General features: G+C 40.6%; 1 protein-coding gene across 1 annotated transcript; it reads right to left on the bottom strand.

Moving 5' to 3' along the window:
- Nucleotides 1-262: 262 nt before the first annotated feature.
- rcbtb2 (regulator of chromosome condensation (RCC1) and BTB (POZ) domain containing protein 2) lies at nt 263-18339 on the bottom strand. The gene is made up of 12 exons (XM_066699913.1): nt 18207-18339; nt 16512-16656; nt 14866-15016; nt 13218-13384; nt 12206-12364; nt 11008-11115; nt 9410-9552; nt 4548-4738; nt 3654-3780; nt 2866-3005; nt 2584-2714; nt 263-1002 (listed from the first exon to the last, which is right to left on the bottom strand). Exons 2-12 carry the CDS (start codon nt 16635-16637, stop codon nt 862-864), a joined length of 1584 nt encoding a protein of 527 aa, XP_066556010.1. The 5' UTR covers nt 16638-16656; nt 18207-18339; the 3' UTR covers nt 263-861.
- Between the last annotated feature and the right edge of the window lie 3726 nt (nt 18340-22065).

The following is a 22065-nucleotide window of genomic DNA, read 5'->3' on the forward strand; positions in this document are numbered from 1 at the left end:
TTTTCCCTTTTCACACCATTCTTTGTAAACCCTAGAAATTGTTGTGCGTGAAAATCCCAGTAACTGAGCAGATTGTGAAATACTCAGACCGGCCCGTCTGGCACCAACAACCATGCCACGCTCAAAATTGCTTAAATCACCTTTCTTTCCCATTCAGACATTCAGTTTGGAGTTCAGGAGATTGTCTTGACCAGGACCACACCCCTAAATGCATTGAAGCAACTGCCATGTGATTGGTTGGTTAGATAATTGCATTAATGAGAAATTGAACAGGTGTTCCTAATAATCCTTTAGGTGAGTGTATATATGTATATATATAAATAAATGTGAGCTTTGTGGTGCTTCAAAACACTACATGTTGAAGTGTGCAAAGATTTAATGTTTCATCCTCACACGGAGTACAGTCTATACTAAGATCCACATGAGTGGATGTTCCTATAGGATTTGAGTTGGTCTCGTGCCCTTTCCCATAATCGTTTCTATAATCTTACATTTTTACATATTTTGTTTTTCAAAGTTTATACTTCAGGTTTAAAAGAGGGATGAGTAACAAAAACATCTGTGAGACACATTCCTTTAACATAATAAGATTAAGAATTGGAGGGCTGGGGAGGAAGACACACTGGCCCTCCAGGAGCTGAGTTTTTTTTTTTTTTTTTTACCTATTAATTAGCCTAGACACTTGTTGAAATGATGGGACAATGACTAGGAAGTATCTGAGATTACTGCCTGTTGCAGTGTATTCTGGTCTGCGGTTAGCTCTGAAAGGAACAATCTTTGGTGCCGTTGTCTGCTCACCACCCTGAGTTACAGCTCTCTCTCGCGCAGGCCGTCTATCTCATTGCTGGCCGGGGCTCTGTCTCAGTTCTTGAAAGCGCCATACCTGCTGGCTTTGCTGATGAAGTTCTTCAGGAGGTCGTGATCCATGTCGGCAAAGGCCTGAGTCTGAGTCACTGCAGTCATGTGATTGACACAGAACTTGAAGCAAAACTCTTCTAGGTCCTACAAATGAAGAATTGCGGTCTGAGGAACATTGTTTTCCTGTTGAGTGACAGCAGTTATTCAGAACAGTTACCGACGTCGACAATGCGAAGACGGACTATCTCCTGAACACACGCACAGAACAGCATCGCACAGAAAACTGCAGCTTCCCGCATAAGGAAACGCTGTCAGGGTAGCGACTGGCGGATGCCAGAAGCGTTTCCTTACAGCTCTGAAAACAGACAGAAAGGACTACTAGCATCTGATGTGCACTGACCTGCCTTTGAAGTTGTATTGTACAACATTAAACCAAATCCTTTTCTTAAATCCAGGATATCTGATAGTACAACAACAAGGTCAAACATTTTTCTATCTGTACATTCCTTGGAGAAAAAATATTGTTTTATCATTGTGCGGAAGATCAAGGCACTAGACACTATTTCATTAAGTAAGTTCTATCTGATTAACCTGAAAACCCCAAAACTTGGCAGACCTCAAAAGTACACTAATTGCAGATTAGGTCTGCGCACTTCAAAAAGCCTGCGATTTCAGTCGTTAAAGCAATGAACTTGGAACAATTTTCCCCTCGAAAGAATGAAACTATGTTCATTGAAGTGAATCGGGCCGTAAATTGATTTGTTTTGTCAGCCACAGAAACTTTAAAAGGCCAGTAGTTTAGGCAGTAATGCATGTTGAAAGATGATAGCCTGACAGACAGCACACAAACACATAAGCCAGACTCCACAGAGAAAAACAGAGGGATCCATGGGAAATGTTCTGACCACTTTGTTAGAACACACCACTGGATTGGACATTTTCAAGCTTTGAAATAGCCTCCAAATCTGACTGTGTTCCTGTTTCTACTAGGATGTTATTTTCCCTCAGTTTATTGTTAACAACTTGTTGGATATGGGTTTGGACAAGTGAAAACTACACTCTGATTCTCTCTTCAGGTGGAATCGAGCCAGGCATCATAGATCAGTTTACTTTTTGCTTTGATGATGTTGATCTGATCGACATCTTTAATTTAAGGTTGCATTGGTCTTAAAATACATTATATTCTGTGCCACCTTAAAATGTAAAAGTCAGCAAGGGGCATGAATGCATACCATGTGACCTTGACATAACCGTTGCTAGACTATAATTATTTCCCTGAGCATCTGGTATAAAATCAGTTTATATCAAGCCACGATCACAATGGATCCATCTACCTGGCATCGCAGATGCCAACTGTCCCTCTACAGGGACAACGCCTCATACAAAGCAGGGAGGGAGCGAGAAGTCCTTGAGGGAACCCTTATGATCATTCGGCAACAATGGCTTTGGCAAGAGTTGGTTGAATGCACAGTTTTTTGCGTAATTATAATTTGAAAACTCAGAACTTACAAAATATATACATCTGTCATTGTCATCTTACAGTGTTGTTATTAAGTACTGATTATCATGTTTCAGTAGTGCTTTATGAAATGCAATTCTGTGCAGTCCTGTACTGTATATGAGTGTGTGTGTGTGTTGTGTCAGGGATGTTCACTGTAGGTCCAGTTGTGTGTGTGTGGGCTCGGAGCTCAGTGTGTTCCCACAGCTGAGGTGCAGTTGCCCTACCCGCGCCTCGTACTTGACAGCAGCAGAGAGCAGTGCGATGGCATTCTCCTCGGAGATCCCACGCTTGATGGTCTCCTGGCACAGGCGCTTGAGCCGTGACTCGCGGTAATACGTGGCCAAGTCCAGCAGCCCTGGAAAACGGCACAGAAAGGCACTTACGGTCCACTCAACAACCTGCCAAAACAAACTTGGGGGAGATTAACCTACAGACAGCAAGGAGGCAGACACTGTGGGCAACACTGGACCCCTACCCCCCACCCTGTACGGCTGCCAGTTTCTCACCAATGGCGTCCTCAGGAGCCAGGCTAATGGTGTCGGTATAGAGGTACTCAAGGAAAGCCCTGTACACCAGGTAGGAGAACTGGTGGATCTCAATGGACTCGTCATCCGTCTCATTCAACAGCGCCCGGAAGTGCTCGCACCTGCCACAACCAACAGACACGCATGACACGGGCTCCGGCATTTCATATCACCAGTGATTTCATTATTTGTTTCCGTAATGCAGTTTTCACAGGCCAACAATTAGAAAGAAAATACACACATCCAAATAATCAATTGTGTTACACCCTGAAATGCAGAAAGACAGTATAAACATGCCCCCTGGAGCAGCTAAAAGATTAGTTCAGTTGGTTGGCCTTCACTGTGGATTGAGTCATTTTAAGATTTTGGTTTGTTTGTTTGTTTTGATCCCTAACCAAAACTTTCCAATTCAACAATAGAATGTGCTGATGGTGGGTGGGGTCCAAAGGAAAACAGGATCCCACTGGTCACTTCCTGTCTGCCATTCCCAGGAAAGACAATCAAAGGCCCAAAAACAAACGCACTTGGCTTTTTGACTAACACAGACATTTCTGGCACAGCTTTCCACAATTCGTATATATTCCATTATAAAGAAATGTGCTGTTTAATAGATTTGAGTAGTCTGATGAGATGCATAAATAAGTGTACAGAATCATTTTAAAGCCACACGTGTTCTATGAGCAAGTACCCCAAGTGGCTATTTCAAATATGAATTCCTAATCGACTCTATATACAAAGATATTCAAACGCTGGCAGTTTGTGTGCCACACCTGATTTTCAGAAGGGCTTTGTGAACATGAATACATTTTCCATCCACCAAGAACTTGAGGTCGGATATTTCGGGGCTGTCAAACTCCTTCTTGAGTGACTGGGCAACCGTCAGATAGTCATCTCCCTCTGAAACAGTACAAGTACAATTCAGGAAATTTTAACTTGATTTGTGTAGGAGTGTGTAATACAATTATGGTAAATGTTTCCTTAAGCTGAGGGGACACCAGTCTACATTTTGCTAGATAATGTAGAATAACCATTAAATATGGAGTATGTATCATCAATATTTTTCGTTACTTATTATAAGTCTATAATTATTTATATTTTTCAGATTCCTGAACTTGATGAAATATTAACATCTCCCTACAAAGTCCTCCCAGCATTGAATCCCTACAGTCTGAAGAGTTACATCTCTTCCTGTTTGTGACACTTGGTGAATGGAAATCTACTGCTTATTATATAACACTGACACAGAAAGATATGAGAAAGTAGAGCGCCGCATGACGCAAGATGACGCAATCAGACCGGTAAAGCAACTACTGTGAACTGGATGATCTTACTTTTAAAAAATGAATACAAAATGTGTGCCACAATACTCATATTGCAGCAAAATATCTCATGGAAACATCAAAGTGGATGATACAATGATGAATGTATCAGTTAGTCATCACTGTCTGCTTTTCTATTTCTCCCCTAACCTTCTGCTTCCCCCTTTTTATTTATGCATTTCCTTTAAGTATCTCTCCACCTTCTGTCTGATCAATATTTTGCACTCTTTCTAACTGTTTTTGTAAGGTTCATATGCTGTCAGTATGTATTCCAGTGGCTATTTGAACCAGAGCAGAGAAACAGAAAATGACAGAAAGCTAAGTGAGGCACAGAGGGGACCGTACCCACTGCGAGGAGATGCCAGGTGACTGCGGGCGTGGCGAAGCAGGCGAAGACATCGTCAGTGCTGTGGAAGTACGTGAGGTGCGGACTGGCCACAGCCTGACCCCGGCACTGGCCCCACATCAGCACCTGCCCGCTCTGGGTCTTGGCAGCAGAGGTGTGCGTTGAGTGGCAAGCGGCCACCTCCACCATCCTGTGGGACAGAACAGAGGATCAATGGGGTGACTCAGCCAGGAGGGGGCAGGGGTCACTGCTGCAAACCAGCAGGTCAGAGTTCATAGGTGAACTAGGCAGGGATATCGATTTAGTCATGCCCCACTCATGGGTCATGTTAATACTGGCAAAGACTGCTGCATTATCTATACACAACATTTTTTTATTTGCAGTGCTAAATCATATTCCTATAAAAAAGAAGGCAAAAAGCAGAAAGGTAATACTAGAGAAAAGTACAGTTAAACCAATTTGTGAGAGCACATGAGTAAAGTAAAGGCCAAACAACCTGACAATGTGCAAAAGCCCTGGACTGAAAAGAGAGTGTCTTGACTTTAAGCCACAGGAAACCAAGCTTGAAAACAACTGATTTTGAACTTTTGTATTCCTGTTTAGTTTTGCTTTTGTCCGATTTTATTCAATTGAACTCATACCATATGCCGGTTACTCATCCTATGGTTGCCCTAGTGCATGTGTGGATGTTTTATATGCAATAACATGTATGTTGGCTGTATAGTGCATATGTGTAGTGGTCTGCAATACTATAGCTCTGCCATACCACAAATACAGTGGCTCTCAAAAGTACTTTTCCACAGTTCATTTGTATTACAACATGAAATCAGAATGGATTTAATCAGAAGTTTTTGCCACTGATCAACACAGAACATTTCTATAATGTCCAAGTAAAAAATACAATCTGCCAGTTGTTCTAAATTAATTACAAATACAAAACAGAAAATAATTGAATGCATAAGTAATCACCCCCTTTGCTCTGACACAACTGATTGAGCTGTGGTGAAACCAATTGTCTTTAGAAGACACATAAGTGGACGCGCACCACTCAGGGAGGCCACCAAGAGGCCCATGGCAACATGGCAAGACTTCCACGGCTAAGCTGGGAGACACTGTGCATACTTCACAAAAGTGTCCTTTATGAGAGAGAAAAAAAGCTCACATCAAATCTCAACTAGAGTTTGCCAGAAGGCATGTGGGAGAACACCATCGCGACTGTGAAGCATGGTGGTGGCAGCATCATGCTATGGGGATGCTTCTCTGCATCAGGCCTGGAAACCTTGTAAAGACAGAAGGCAAAATGGATGCAGCAAAGTACAGAGAAATCCTGGAAGAAAAACTGCTGAAGTCTGCAAGAGACCTGGGACTTGGAAGAAGATTAATCTTCCAGCAGGACAATGACCCCAAACATACAGCCAAAGCCACACTGGAGTGGCTTAAAAACAAAAAGGTCAATGTCCTGGAGTGGCCCGGACCTCAATCCATTTGAGAATATGTGGAAAAAGTGGAAAATTACTGTTCACCAAAGGTCCCCATCCAACTTGATGGAGCTTGAGCAATTTTGCAAAGAAGAATGGGCAAACATTGCTGTGTCCAGATGTGTTTAGCTGGTAGAGACTGATCCACATAGACTCATGGCTGTAATTGCTGCCAAAGGTGCCTCTACCAAATATCGACTGAATGGGCGATTACTTATGTACAATGAGGGAAAAAAGTATTTGATCCCCTGCTGATTTTGTACATTTGCCCACTGACAAAGAAATGATCAGTCTATAATTTTAATGGTAGGTGCATTTCAAAAAAGTTATAAATTGATTTGCATGTTAATGAGGGAAATAAGTATTTGATCCCCTATCAATCAGCAAGATTTCTGGCTCCCAGGTGTCTTTTATACAGGTAACGAGCTGAGATTAGGAGCACTCTCTTAAAGGGAGTGCTCCCAGTCTCAGCTCGTTACCTGTATAAAAGACACCTGTCCACAAAAGCAATCAATCAATCAGATTCCAAACTCTCCACCATGGCCGAGACCAAAGAGCTGTCCAAGGATGTCAGGGACAAGATTGTAGACCTACACAAGGCTGGAATGGGCTACAAGACCATCGCCAAGCAGCTTGGTGAGAAGGTGACAACAGTTGGTGCAATTATTCGCAAATGGAAGAAACACAAAATAACTGTCAGTCTCCCTCGGTCTGGGGCTCCATGCAAGATCTCACCTTATTGAATTTCAATGATCATGAGAACGGTGAGGAATCAGCCCAGAACTATACGGGAGGATCTTGTTAATGATCTCAAGGCAGCTGGGACCATAGTCACCAAGAAAACAATTGGTAACACACTACACCGTGAAGGACTGAAATCCTGCAGCGCCCGCAAGGTCCCCCTGCTCAAGAAAGCACATGTACAGGCCCGTCTGAAGTTTGCCAACATCTGAATGATTCAGAGGAGAACTGGGTGAAAGTGTTGTGGTCAGACGAGACCAAAATCAAGCTCTTTGGCATCAACTCAACTCGCCGTGTTTGGAGGAGGAGGAGGAATGACCCCAAGAACACCATCCCCACCATCAAACATGGAGGTGGAAACATTATGCTTTGGGGGTGTTTTTCTGCTAAGGGGACAGGACAACTGCACCGCATCAAAGTGACGATTGACGGGGCCATGTACCGTCAAATCTTGGGTGAGAACCTCCTTCCCTCAGCCAGGGCATTGAAAATGGGTCGTGGATGGGTATTCCAGCATGACAATGACCCAAAACACACAGCCAAGGCAACAAAGGAGTGGCTCAAGAAGAAGCACATTAAGGTCTCTAGACCTTAATCCCATAGAAAATCTGTGGAGGGAGCAGAAGGTTCGAGTTGCCAAACGTCAGCCTCGAAACCTTAATGACTTGGAGAGGATCTGCAAAGAGGAGTGGGACAAAATCCCTCCTGAGATGTGTGCAAACCTGGTGGCCAACTACAAGAAACGTCTGACCTCTGTGATTGCCAACAAGGGTTTTGCCACCAAGTACTAAGTCGAAGGGGTCAAATACTTATTTCCCTCATTAACATGCAAATCAATTTATAACTTTTTTGAAATGCGTTTTTCTGTATTTTTTTTGTTGTTATTCTGTCTTTCACTGTTAAAACACACCTACCATTAAAATTATAGACTGATCATTTCTTTGTCAGTGGGCAAACGTACAAAATCAGCAGGGGATCAAATACATAAGTACAGTGGGGGAAAAAAGTATCTCTTTTGTATTTGTAATTCATTTAGAACAATTGGCAGATTATATTTTTCACTTTGACATTATGGACCTTTTCTGTATTGATCAGTGGCAAAAATCCTGATTATATCCATTCTGATTTCATTCCATCCACAATGCCATGTGGAAAAGTCTAAGGGGGATGAATACTTTTGAGAGTTAACTGTAAGTGTACAGAGGTTTGGGTAGCAGATTTTGTTGTTTTTTAAATACACTCTATCACCAAATGATATGGTCACCGTGGCCCTCAACCTCACCTCACAGTCCAACTCCTTTCTTCATGTGGACGATACTGTCATCTACACCTCACTTTCCTCCACTGAGGTAATAACAGAGAGGCTGAACGCTGATCTAAATTCTATTGAACATTGGTTAAATTCAAACCATCTTTCTCTAAACACCAAAAAAATAGAATGCATGCATTTTTGATCTCCTTATAAGCCTTTCACCACCACTCCCCCTAGAGTAATCATCAATGAACAAATTACAGTAGTAACCTCTTTTAAATACCTGGGTCTAATTCTTGACTCCCATTTATAAAGATCACATTATATTAGTAAATAAATCAGAGCAAAAATGATATGTTTACAATTACTTGACATCTTTTCTGTTCATGAATACAACTATTAATTCCAGCATTTCCTACTGCCTTCCTATATGGTCATTCACCACCAAAGACAAATTAACACCAGTCATTAAATTATACAGTCATGCAGAAAAAAAAATCACTGAAATATTTTCAAGACATCCACAACTCTTACATGTAACAGTCTGAGAAGGCACACCTCTCAACAAATATTATCAAACGCAGTATAGTCTTTTTCCATCAATCATTTGTAATCTGCTACCTCGGCATCCTCAAATCAGGCCTGATTGCGTAACTAGATTCAATACACAACACCAAGATGCTGTCACAAATGCATATGGACAAACATCCTTCTTCTCACAACACACTCCCCTGACCCTAAAAGCATCTCTGCCATTAAATATAGTTAAAAGGGAGCTCAGGAAAGACATCTTTGCTAACATCCAATTTTTACATCAAGTTTTACAAAGGATAACCACCCACTTGCCCCTTCTTTTTTAATTTCTGTATTGAAATGTTTATTATATGTATACCTTGTGTTTTGTTGAAGCTTCTGTCATTTTTCACAGTTGACATCTGCTTGTGCAGGACAGGTCCCCGCTGTAAATCGGGCCAGAGCTATATTGTTGTTGTTTTTTTTAACCTATGACTTTTAAACCCACTCTATCTGTATATATATATATATATATATATATATATATATATATATATATATAAATAATAAAACAAACAGCTTTAATGGCGACTTCCAAATGTCACATCAGAATGCTGAGGTACTTCCCAACTGGTTTACTCAACTTTGATTTTGCATATGTTACTCAAACCTATATATGAATAACTAAATATGTAAAATAATGCACTTAACCTCAGTACATAGATTACAGTTTCACCGAATGACACATTTCAACCTCAGCAAGACTAATTTTCCAGTGCAAATGAAGTGCATGGCACCTGATAAAATCTTGAGTTATTCAGAATGCTACAGTGATGCAATAAAACAAGGCCTGAATCAGTCTGTTTTATGCATTTACCGTTCTTTGTCCATATTGATCAGTGTGGGGCTGGCCTGGTTGCTTTTGTTGCCAGTTCCAAGCTGCCCATACGAGTTGGCACCCCAGGAGTAGACGAAGCCCTCGTCAGTCAGTGCCAGCGTGTGGGCATAGCCACAGGATATCTGCAGAAGAGGGGAAAAAGCTTCCAAGTTACACTAACACCCACAGAGACACAAATCACCTTAAACCAGCTACCAAAGTCTGAAATCGATCAATACTATGAAGATCTATGTTAAAAAAATTGTGAAGAGTTGTCTCTATCATTGTGTTTGTGGTTCCAATACTTCTGGTGATAAGGAGTACACTGAAAAGTCTTCTAAGCTGTATTTCATAATACAAAAAGATTGTTTCACTCATTTGTAATAATGCTATTTGCCGTTTGTTTATCACTTAAGTGAGAATTATAATGATGTTAAATATAAAGATGTCTGCCTCCCGCATGAAGTTACTGACATTTTACATTTACGCGAGGAGTCTGAAGTGCCACCTCACAGTAAAGTAGCAGTGTAAGAGCATTGTACCATCTGCCCTGAAAACCGACTTTCAAATGATTTCTGCGATGCATTCCGAGTCAGACAGAATTGTATCCAGAAGCTCAAAGTCTGCCAAAATTAATCAGATGAATCATTGCCTCTGAATGTCTTGGGGTTTTCAGCACTAGTCTCTATAGCTGTCAAACATCAATGTCTTTTGTGTCCTGGCGGAAGTGCTATATTTTTTTCAAGGACTGTGTCGCTATCCAAGCTCTGCCATCATTAAGTGGCTTCCTCTCAATAACAGCAACAGAATGCGCCCTGAGGGTTGCCATCAATTTGGGGTTAAAAAACTGCTCTAAACATATGGCAATAGAAACAGAAGGAAATAATCTCCTCATACATTATTCCATGTTTTCAAATATTATAATTGTGGGAGTAGGCCCTGTTCATGGCACAACAGGGAGGTCTGAGCCTTACTCACAGCAAGCCCATGTGGATAAAAATGATATGGACTTGTCTATATAACATATATTACGAAATCTCACTGCCTCCTGTTTTACAGGCCAATGGCACAGAACGGTGACCCTCCATTATCTATTGTACAAAGCAGCTCAGAGAAAGAGCTTCTGTGCACAATCTTACTATTTTCCATAACCACTGATATGGCAAATGTAAACCATCTTCAAAAAAAGGAACCACAAACTCACTGTCCACTAAAGCCTTGTGTCCTTTACAGATTGAAAGTGCAACCTGTACGTCACAGTGAAACCATGGAGTCTGTGGAAGGCAGGTTAACAATGCCTCAAGCGGTGTTCACATTTTCTATTTCTTATATCAGTCAATATTGACCTCCAGTATCTTGATACTAATAAGTAAATATAGTGTTCAGAAACAGTTTAGTTGACCTTTAAGAGGGCTACACTGTAAAACAGACATGCTGTAGAGTGCGATCCTGCTGTCGTGTTTACTTGAAATGTATATCTAAGACGGAATAGGCCTGTAGGTATTAAATCATTCTTACGTGGTCAGAAATTGCCACATCCTGAAAAGAAGAGCTTCAATTTGTTGTACTTCACCACCGCAGAGTCAAATAGTCCTTACCTGCACAATGTTAATTCCCTGCAGCGCGGCTATTCGACAAGGCGTCTGCTGGTTCCCATTGTTACCCAGGCCTAGCTGTCCATTGCAGTTGTATCCCCAACCATAGGCCTGCGGGTACAGATTAAAAGCTTTCATATGACAACCACCACACAGATCCTCTGTTCATGTACACTAGAGGTGTATTACTGAGGTACTGAGTTGTGTTTAATTCGTGGAAGCAAGAATATGCTTTTTATCGTTTCTAGTGTGGAAAAACAACTGTAAGCAGCCGCAGTTTGTTACAGATACAAAATCAGTTAATTATAGAAAAAGTGTAGGAGCACAGTTTTTAATATTTTTTTCCTGACCTAATTTCAGTAGGTCAGAGCAGCAAAATAAAGGCTCATCTAAGGATTACTGGCATGAATTTTAATATATAAAATTGACAACATTATCAATTCCATCCCACTGCCCATCTTCAATCCAACTAGTGTGTTACTGCCTTAATTAACCCTTAATTATTGAATGTATCCTGCCGCTGAAGATAATTAACTGGAACTACGACAATGGAAATGATTGGGAGAGACAAGGCTGCCTTCTGTTGTTGCTGGTCTGTATCAGCTCTTCAGCAGCTCTGTGGTCAACAGGAAAAAGAACTTGATTGGCCTCGTGGATTAGGAAATGAATATATAATTGTATTAATACAGGAAAACAGAGAGCGATTAATAAGGCTCCACACACTTCTGCATCCTGTACAGAGCAGGATGTAGGTGAGATCATGTGGAGAAAGCCAGGTTGTGACATTATGTTTACTTTATAATTTGATCTTTCAGGGGCTTGTCAAAAAGTGAGAAAGTTCAGGAGTCTCCAGCCCTGTTACTGGAGAGCTAGTTACTTGTTAAAGATGCCTATACAAAAAAGGTATGGGGCTCTCCAGGACTAGGGTTTGGCGGCAGAGATGTGCCTTGGGCCTGAAGTCTGGCACTTTTTATAGGTCACCCTGAAATTAAAACTGTATCAAGATTGTAAAGAAACATTTGATTCTGATCAAGTAAGCAGGTAGTGTTTTGAAACATGTAGGCTCACCAGATTTCCCTTATTGGAACAAATTACTTGCGTAGAATTGAACTACTAACAGGTGTTGCCCATTTTTTCCCGCTGTAGAAAAGCATGGGTCGGACAGGACAGGACTGCAGGTTGTGAGAAGACAGAAGCACACCTCCCCGTTGTCCAGCACAGCCATGGAGCAGAGCTGTCCACAGGCGATGTTCACCACCACCTTGTTCTGCAGGCAGCTGCTGACCCGCCGCGGGGTGGGCTGGTTCGCTGTGGAGCCGGAGCCCACCTGGCCAGAGTTGTTGTAGCCCCAGGCATAGACCTGCACCAGCCAGGACACAACAATGAGAAGCTCTTTGTAAAGGACTCCGATAAGGTCTGATTAACTGATTAAGCATCTAAAGAGTCTTAGAGGCCGTACATGACAATGTGTTTTTGAGCACACTGGGCACAGCAGATATTTTTTAATTATTTTCAGTTCAAACAGACCCAACTAAACACTTACGGGAAACAATTTGCTTAATCAGATATTATTTACTTATACAGCTTAAAAAAAGGAGAATAAAACGGTATGTTACTTGTGTGTTAAAGGTATGTATTTGTTCTCTAGAGAGAAAATCTGAAAAAGTTATAGACCCCAAATTAAAAATGGGTTCAAATTAAATACATTATTAGATCAATTAAACCAAATAGATACTGGGGTCCTAGAGAGTATTTGAAGACGCCCTGCTCTACAAGTTCCAAAGTTACCAGTACACTGAAGTGGAAAACAATGGTTTATTGGTGGGTTATTTTCACAGTTTTAAATATGACTTGCTGCAATGCATCTGCTAGAGAAAAATAAATACATAAGCAATCACATTTTGTTTTTTGTTTTTTTTCCGTCAGTTCAAACTATTCCTTGGAATAAAGTAAGGTGGTGGAGGGTTCCTTGTAAAGTGAGAAACTGCGGATGTAGTGTCATTGGCTTTGTCATGAAGGCAGTGGCCTGATATCAGATGTCTTCTGAATGCTCAGCCAAGACACAGTTACATCTGCGGAGTACATTAGGACTGAGGCAGTGTTTCCGTACAGATGCAGCACAAGACCAAGGAGGGAATTTACAATTTCCCTGTAAGAACCATTACAACGGAGACCATCAAAAAGCAGCGTTAAGAAGGGTTGACGGTCCTTACCTCCCCCTCGGAGGTCAGGGCAATGGTGTGGTGGGAGCCGCAAGCCACCTCGGTCACCTTCTTGTTGAGCAGGTTGGTGGAGACCTGGGCAGGGGTCAGGCCTTGGTTTGTCGTCCCATTCCCAAGCTGGCTGTAACCATTGTGTCCCCAGGCATACACTTCCCCATCTACACAGCAAAGAGAGAAATCGGAGATCTGAGAGACTGCACCATAGTGAGCATCAGGGAGGCAGATCCCAACACACACGCATGCATGCACACACACAGGAACATGGACTTCTCTGGCAAGTGTTTCTAACTAGTTTAGCTCAGTAGTTCATTTCAGTGTGTTCATTTCATCATCTTCCAAGGAGGGATATTTAGTTGTAGTTGACAGTATTCACATTGTGTGGCGATTAATGTAATAAATATTGTTCATTACAGTATTCTTATTTATCAGTATATCATTTCATAGTTTGTTGAATGGTTATTCAGTCTAGAGAAAAATCTAAAAGATTGTGTAGACCTTGTAAGATAATATTGTACAGATGGAAGACTAAGAGGTATGTAAGGGGCCGTTGTGACTTTCTACAAGACAGACAGTTTTAGGCAACACATGCAAGAGGACTGTTGTGATAAAGGTATGTATTGCTATTAAAGCCTATATACTGGACAAAATATGATAAAATAGCAACAGGTTTTTTTTCCACCATAGAATTACTTGTATTGTGTGAGTAACTTCGTAGTTATCATCCAGGACTTAATTACCAATTCATTATACATAAAAGCAGTATAATCTCCCCCTTAAAAAGGGGGAAGAAAATAAACCATCTTGGTGGACTATAAACGTACTATAAGTGTACTTTTTTCCATGTTTCCAGGAAATCAGCCATGAGTTTAAACATGAATATTGTTGTGTTGGGTGTGCTTGATGAAGTTTTGATTTGGTCTAGCCCCGAGCCTCACTCCTGCTCTGGTCTGGTCTGCTGAATCAGAGTGAGAGGGCCAGTGTGGAGGTTTAGCACTGGCACTCCCTGAGACTATCATTACAATATTATATGAATGTAACACATTATTAAGCAGAAAACTGAGCAGACAACACAGCAGTACCTGATACCAAGGCCTTGTGTGTCATGCGGAAGGCTGATATTATAGTTTGGGTGCACACATGACCAGAAAAACTCTAGGCAATTCTCCCATTATTTTAATTTCAATTTTGAATGCACAAAATGTCAGGGAAAGCCACATTCAGGCTTCTAGGGCCACTTAACTCAAAATGTGTTCAATTACATAACTAATAACTCAGTTGAAATAAAATCGACTTGATACCTTAAATCTCGAAGGCTAGATATGGTCAGCCCAGATATAAAATCCCCAATTAATATGATTGGGAAAGGCACACATCCTAATCACACGTTAAACTGCAAAGAACAAAAGTGCAAGATTATATTGGAATCCACACAAAAGACAGTTGGTGTCAAATAGGGTTAGGTAGAAGAGTTTAATTAATTCTGCGCCAAGAACTGAAATAGGTATTCCAGTAACGCAGATCTCAGGGTTCTTCCTTCCTCAGCCTACCATTACACTAACACAGAGATGTGGTCCATTCTTACTATAGAGACAGTAAGACAGATGTGGTTTGCAATCTCCCAGCACTCTCTTGCCCTCACCTGCAGTTGCAATGACTACATGAGGCCCTGTTCCATAACTCAGGGACACAATCTTCTTCCCACACAGGGCCTCTATCCTCCTTGGCTCGATGGTGCTCTGAACATCACCCAGTCCCAAGCAGCCACTGCAATTAGTCCCCAGGCCAAAAACCTGCCACAATTGAATTCAAAATGTGTTAAGGAAAGGAGAGTACACACCCTGCCATTCAGCTTCTGCAAGAACCACCCTCAGATAATATATGGGAGTGGAAGACACTCCCACTAAAACATTGGAGTCTTTCAGTTGACCTTTGTAAATAATTTGCCTCAACTGCACAAGCTCACTGTACCCACCTCATTTGCCCCACCACCCCCATGCAAAAAGATCCAAAAAGAGTCATTGTGCACCTGTGTTTTAACCCTCAAGTGTGCAAAAACACATGGCCTACAACTATTTTGGGGCACACCATAAAGAGTTTCTCCAAGTGATTGCCTTTATATTTAATGTACCGGTTCCCATGCCCCTACAACAATTACATTTCTGGGTGCGCAACAGTTTCCATTCCGTATTAACCCTTCCAATCACTTACTGATTTATTTACCAGGGTAGGATATCCTTATCTTTTCCCATCAAACAACACCTACTGTGACTAACTGAGAGCCTTACAACACTACATGATATCAGAGGCTGCGTCTGCCATCCAGTCATCACTTATTGGCAATGCAAAAGAGTGGAATTCCTGGATTGTTAGAACATTTTCATAACATAGAAATGTAAACGATAACATAAGTGGACTTAATCGAACATGCAGTTGGAACATTTACAAACATTTCTTGTCTCATATTGAGGCCACAGCTTAACATTTTTAATTGGACTAGAGCATTCTCTCTCAGTGCACAACAAATATCTTGGATTTCCTGTAAATGTACAGGGGATGAATTCAAGCCCCTTTTATTAGTGGTTGGAAATGGAGTACAAGTATCCAATTCCTCTTTTTCAAGTGCTAGTGCTCAGCTAAACTTCACACACAACCCTGGATTGATCAGACAAACAGAGACTAAACTAAATATGCTTAATAATATGTGGATTTACATTGTTTCTGTGGAGATCAAGCACATTCTTTTTGGTTCTCTCTTTCTTTCTTTAGAATATGAAAGAGAGAACAAATAAGCAGTTATGCTCTATGTCCAGCATGTGGAGTCTGAAACTCTCCTGTACATAAAAAATGGACTGCTGGAATTACTGACCTAAATATAGAAGCTCTATCTGCTTAGCCTCATGCTGGGACACACTGCCAGTCACTGCTGGAGAGCCCCTACCCTCTTCCTGGTCTAATCCAAACCAAGACCATATCTGTTCTCCTGGTTGTGCTCTAATCTGTTCACTTTATTATCACTATAGTAGTGTACAGTCTCACCTTATGATTGAGGACAAAGATTCACAATAATTTACAATCTGACCTCATGACTCATAGTCTTGCCAAATGTCTCATTGGGTTTGACAGCCCCTACTTAGTCATTGGCAATAATGTGCAACCTGACCTTGTGATTGACAGTAAAGTACCTGACCGAGTAGTCTGGCTGAGCAACTGCAGGTAAAGTACAGTCTGACCTCATGAATGGTAATACAGTCTGATGTCACGGTTGACAGTAAAGTACAGTCTGACCTCGTCATTGACAGTGACGTACAAGGCCTCATTCCCAGCGCTGCCGTACACACAGGCCTGTCTGATGAGCCGCAGTTCTTCCAGTGGCAGCAGAGCAAACACGGGCCACTTCCCCACGTCCAGCATGATCACAGGGCTGTATCACCTGACCAGAGACAAGCACAAACAACATTGGGAGCATGTTAAGGCATTGTCTGAATCCGGTGTCCAGATGTAATGAGATGCAGGCTCTTGAAGACATTGGACTGATGGAAGCAGGCAATCCAAATTGTTGATATGACATTTTTTTTCAGTGCTGACTTAATCAAAATAAGGGAACAAGTCTGACCTGTCCAGGATCTTTGAAAACACTAAATGCATTAATCCACTATGAAATGTGAATGGTAGTCGTATTGCGTATCGAGTCCTTGATGTGTATTAACATGTGCAGTGCAGTCCTTTCTCAACTGATCATCACTATACTGAGCTGAAGATTGGGATAATAACAACAATAATAACAATAAACACCAAAATGGCACAACTTCTTTAACAGAGTTCTGCAAATTGAGGCCTTAATGACACATGCATTTGATATCACTGTGAATGTGGAGTGAGCTGACAAGGTTTAGGTTTTCTGATTTAAAATATCTGATACAGGAGCCGTGGGTTACACATCCTATATTTTCAGCACCATGACGCTAACAAACACTTTTACTACATGGCAAACATAACAATATACAAATAAGATCAATATTTGTTTTATTTAAAAAAAATGTTGTTTTTTGCATCTCATGATTTGCAGCATTTATGTTAGTTTTAAAATTAAACTAAAGTGGTTAATTGTCAATTTCTTTTTTGAATTTATGGGGCAGATAGGGAATGAAGTGGAATGGGGAATTTGAATGGTTAACGAGGGGTCTAAGGTTAATAAACCTACCTCCTTTTCTTTAGATTATCGTGAAAAACAAGACATTTAAAACACTGCAGGAGGAATACAACTACACACACAGCCAGTTTCACAGACTTTGATTAATAGTGGTCTTGGACTACACTATAATAACACTGGGTAGTCTATATAATAACACTGGGTAGTCCAAGTCTAGTGCTAATCAGTGTGTGAAAGCACCCCATCCAGTCTATCCCACAGCACGTCTTCCTGCTCTGTCCTGTTGAATGCCAAGTCCGAGATCAGCAATGAAATGCAACTGTGACGAGAAAACAAGTGCATGTCCGACCCCAGCGCTGGGGAGGAGGCTGTTCCAAGATGACGCTGCTAAAACTAAAAGCCTGTCTTTTCTGTCTGTCTAAAACGTTGTCTTTTTATAAAATCCTATATTCAATTTGAATTTGAGCTAACGAACAAACCTTTGAACCTCAATAAGCGATGTGTAAAAGCAGGCTGACACGGAGCTGGCACCGACATATACTTCATCACTCAAATGCCCCATTCCCCACGTTAGCATTACCGTTAAGCGTCAACCATTAACTAGCTTATCAGCGGCTGTCTTGCCAAAGCAGGAACAATGACAGCAGTCTGCTACAGTACAGTGGCAAGCAGCCGTGCCCGGGAATGGCAATGATGTTCCCATTACAGAATAACGGCTGCACTCGTCCGTAACAAAGTGACAAGTATCGGGAAACAACAAGGGGAAACAATTCAAAAATGACAATATGCACAAGCAGTTTCAGTTTCCAGTTGTCACAGGCGCTGTGTACCTTGTCTTGGAGGCTTGATAGTGCATTCTCTGTCCATGCATTGTAAATGTAAAACTGGGGTCCTGCAATATACAACATGCACCAGTATCGGTCCCTGTGCTCTGCAGTTGGCAGCGGCGGGCTTCCTGGCTCTGCAGGCGGAGGGCAGAGCGCTGAGTGCATCGATTCATCGGCACTTCGGTCTTCCTCGCCTGCGCCAGGCTGGAGATGCTGAGCGCTGTCAGTTGGATTTACACGTTAAGATGAGAAAAGCCTCACACAGAACTACTAAAAACACTTTTAAGTGAAATAGTTTAGTAATATGTACGGGATGAAGATAATAATTTGATTATGTAACATATGTAGTAGTTTTACAAAAAATCGATATGATGATGGAACTAAATGTATTATTAAAACGCAACCTGCTCTTACATGTTGATATTCATACACACATTATAAACTCACTTTGTTGAAAAAAGACAAAATAGGCTACCATTCAACATGATACAATCAAAAGTAATCTGTTTGCATATGTAAAAGAAAAAAAGAAAAACAGTCTTAAATGTTCCCAGATGTTCAGCTTCAACCACATCGCTGGGGAGTTTGCACATGCACTGTGAAGGAGAAACCCATCCCCCTTCATAACCACGGACATTGCTAATGCGTATTGATCAGACACCGCCTGTGTGTGTGGGGAGGCTGCACTGAAGTCAACACACAATACCATAACTTATACTTCTGTGTACATATATTTATACAAAAACAACAACAACAACCAAACTTTTTCACCGATCATGTTTTTTTTTTTTTTTTCAATGGGGGGGTGGAGGGGGGAGGTATTTAATACGCGTATTCACGCATGTTTGTTTGTAATTGCGGTTTTAAACGATTTGTAAAAGGAAATAATGTTATTTTAATGATTGGGTGCAAATAGCAATCAAAATAGCATTGCTTTGTTCTTCAAACATACAATTGTAAGAGTAATGAATGACCTTTGTATTTGCCGTTGATATCCAGTCAGTATGTTGCCAACTCTGGCAGCAATGCGCATTGTAGGCAATGTCTAAGGGGCCCGGATGGGAGTAATTTGATAGAGGGATAAAGGTATATTAAAGAGTATATCTAAGAGTTACATGAGCATTGTTTACAACCCAGAAATGTTTTTGTATGCATTTCTTGAAATGTGGAAATACTGAAATGATTTGTTATTCTGGTGCCTTATGTGTTTTTATGTAAATTATATAACTGAAAGGGAGGAGCTACAGAGGGAAAATGTATAAAAGTTCAGCACAGACCTCTTTCAAGGGAAAGCTGGGAAAAGATATGGGTCTTCAATTGTATTGGAAGTGTTTGCTATGAAGATCTCGCTCAATGGATTATTTAATCTGAAAAAAATGATTTCTTTGCTTGCTTTCATTTTGTTTGTTTAGAAGTTTGTTTGTGTTACATAAAATAGTATTTTAGCAAAAGCAATCTATTTGTTGGAGTATTATTTGGAAATCCTTACACAAATTTGAATAAAACAATACATGATGGACTCACATTACAAAGTGTGATCAAGGACAACACATTTTATATTATTTTTAACACAACTAATGGTGTTGGGATATTAGGAGAAAAACAGTAACTATTTAAATATGTAGGGGATTTACAGCATTCGACACAGACAATACAAAGTGCTACACTGAGTCAGTGTTAACACATTTGTGTAGAATTGAAACATTTTAAAGTGTTGAACCAAGAATTAAACAAACGTCTTTGTGTCCTGATCTTTCATACTGGCTGGGGTCATGTAGTGCTGTATTGTGATACCAGTTCATTGGTGGTAACACAGAGTGAGGGATTGTAATCTCTATAGGTGCCATGAGAAAAGGAGTTTTCAGGAGCTGCTGGCGATAGATAGTGCAACCCTGATGTTTACTGACAGCTGGTTCACTCACTGCATGGCAAGTGAGGAGAATGTAGGCTACTGCAAAGCTGTGTTGGTAAGCTATTCTACAAAATAATTCTCAGCATTGTATCATTAACAGGAGAATCATGGGAAAGAAGACATTTAAAGCATATATATATATATATATATATATATATATATATATATAGATAGATAGATATATAGAGATATATATATATATTGTTGGGGTTATACCCAGGGCTCTGAAGGCAGGGCTGAAACAGAACAAGCAGATGTGTGATGTAAAAGTGGCAATTTATTGAAAGACAGCACACGGTGCTAAAAATAAACAGATAAAAACCTTAAACCTTACCCTAGGTGCATATTGAGCTAAACATAATACCAGTCCCTCACAAAAAACTAATCATAAGCACACACAGCAATCAATCAAGTCCATAATCCAGTTCTGTTCAAAGTTCAAATCCAGAGGTCGTTACCATAGTTTGTAATTATTTTTCTCTTTTCTGTCTCTCTGCACTCCTGCTCCCTGTCTCTCCTCCTGCCTCGCCACAGCCACTGCCTGCTTTATGGAGAAGAGGAGCCAGTCTTCCTCCCCTGGGGTCTGGAGAGGTGCAGGGCAGTTCAGGGTGATGCCTCACCATGATGATAAGTGTTATAGTTAGCAACAGTATTTAATATTTTATTTTGACTGCTTTGCCACCTATCTGATGCGTTTTTGAAATCTGTATCATATTTAATATTCTAGTAGAAGTAATTCAATTTGTTCCCCTTGCAAACCTTAACAAACACACCCACAGAACTCAATTGTTACTCATGTTACTCAACAGTGGATCATTTCCATAATGTGGTATGTATGAGAGGAAATACTTTCCAGGATATGTTTTGAATTGTTGTGCATTTTTCAGTTTTTTTTTTAACCTCTGGCACTTTACCACTTACCTCTGTACCATTTCAGGTTATTCACTGGACAAAATTTCAATAAAAACTGGAAAAATGGGGGTGTTCTAAAACCTTTGACCGGTAGTGTATTCCTGAATTAAAAACATTAATTTTGAAAAGCATTCTTGCATTTAAGAGACCATTGGGCAACACGGACATTATTATTATTTTAAAAATCCTAGCATGACAGGTGCCTTATACATCTGGGGCAACTGGGGCAGATCCTTTCACATCAATCTAAAACAATACATATAATTATGCAGATTGGGACTATCCCACTTGTTTTTAGAAACCTGTGTTTAAAATGACTTTCCCACATTAGAATGCTTATACTCCTTTAAATACCTTGAGTGATCTTGACCGTGAGATGGTTACAGGGGTTATGTGTCTTCATTAAACCGTTAGTTTTGCTGTGTGAATGAGTTCACATGCCAGTTTCTGAAATTAGGTCATCTTTTCGAATGTTTGCATGTGTCACAGGAAAAAACAAATGGTCTTTGTTCTAGTTAAGCTCTTGAATATTGCAGAATTGTCTTGTTAATCTACCACAGTGATGTCATAATGGCACACAGCTGGTGGATACAGAAGGCAAATTAACTTGTTTCTCTGATGTGGATTCCTGATCAAACTATATGACATGACTTCCAGATCAACATTTATCTGACTGCATACATCATATTTAGTCAGTAAGAGTCTCCAGTACAGGTCGTAATATTATAACCGTAGCAGAGAATATAATATTATACTGTATATTGTAATATACGCTCCCTCCATTCGATCCCTAAGGTTATGTATAGTGAAAAAACTAGGTATCCTCACCTCTAGTACCTCCTCTATTCCCCCCCTCTCTATTGTTGTCCCTATAACTGCTTACATAGTGCATTTAAGTGTTACTGTCTGTACCTGTTCACTTTGCCTAGCAGTAATAAAGAGCCCTTGAATTCCACTCCTCACAATTGTCACAACTTACAATTTACAAAATTATACTTACACCTAAACATACTGTACATTTTTATTTGTAGAAGATGA

This window comes from Amia ocellicauda, chromosome 3 (assembly GCF_036373705.1).
Source record: "Amia ocellicauda isolate fAmiCal2 chromosome 3, fAmiCal2.hap1, whole genome shotgun sequence".
NCBI lineage: Eukaryota > Metazoa > Chordata > Actinopteri > Amiiformes > Amiidae > Amia > Amia ocellicauda.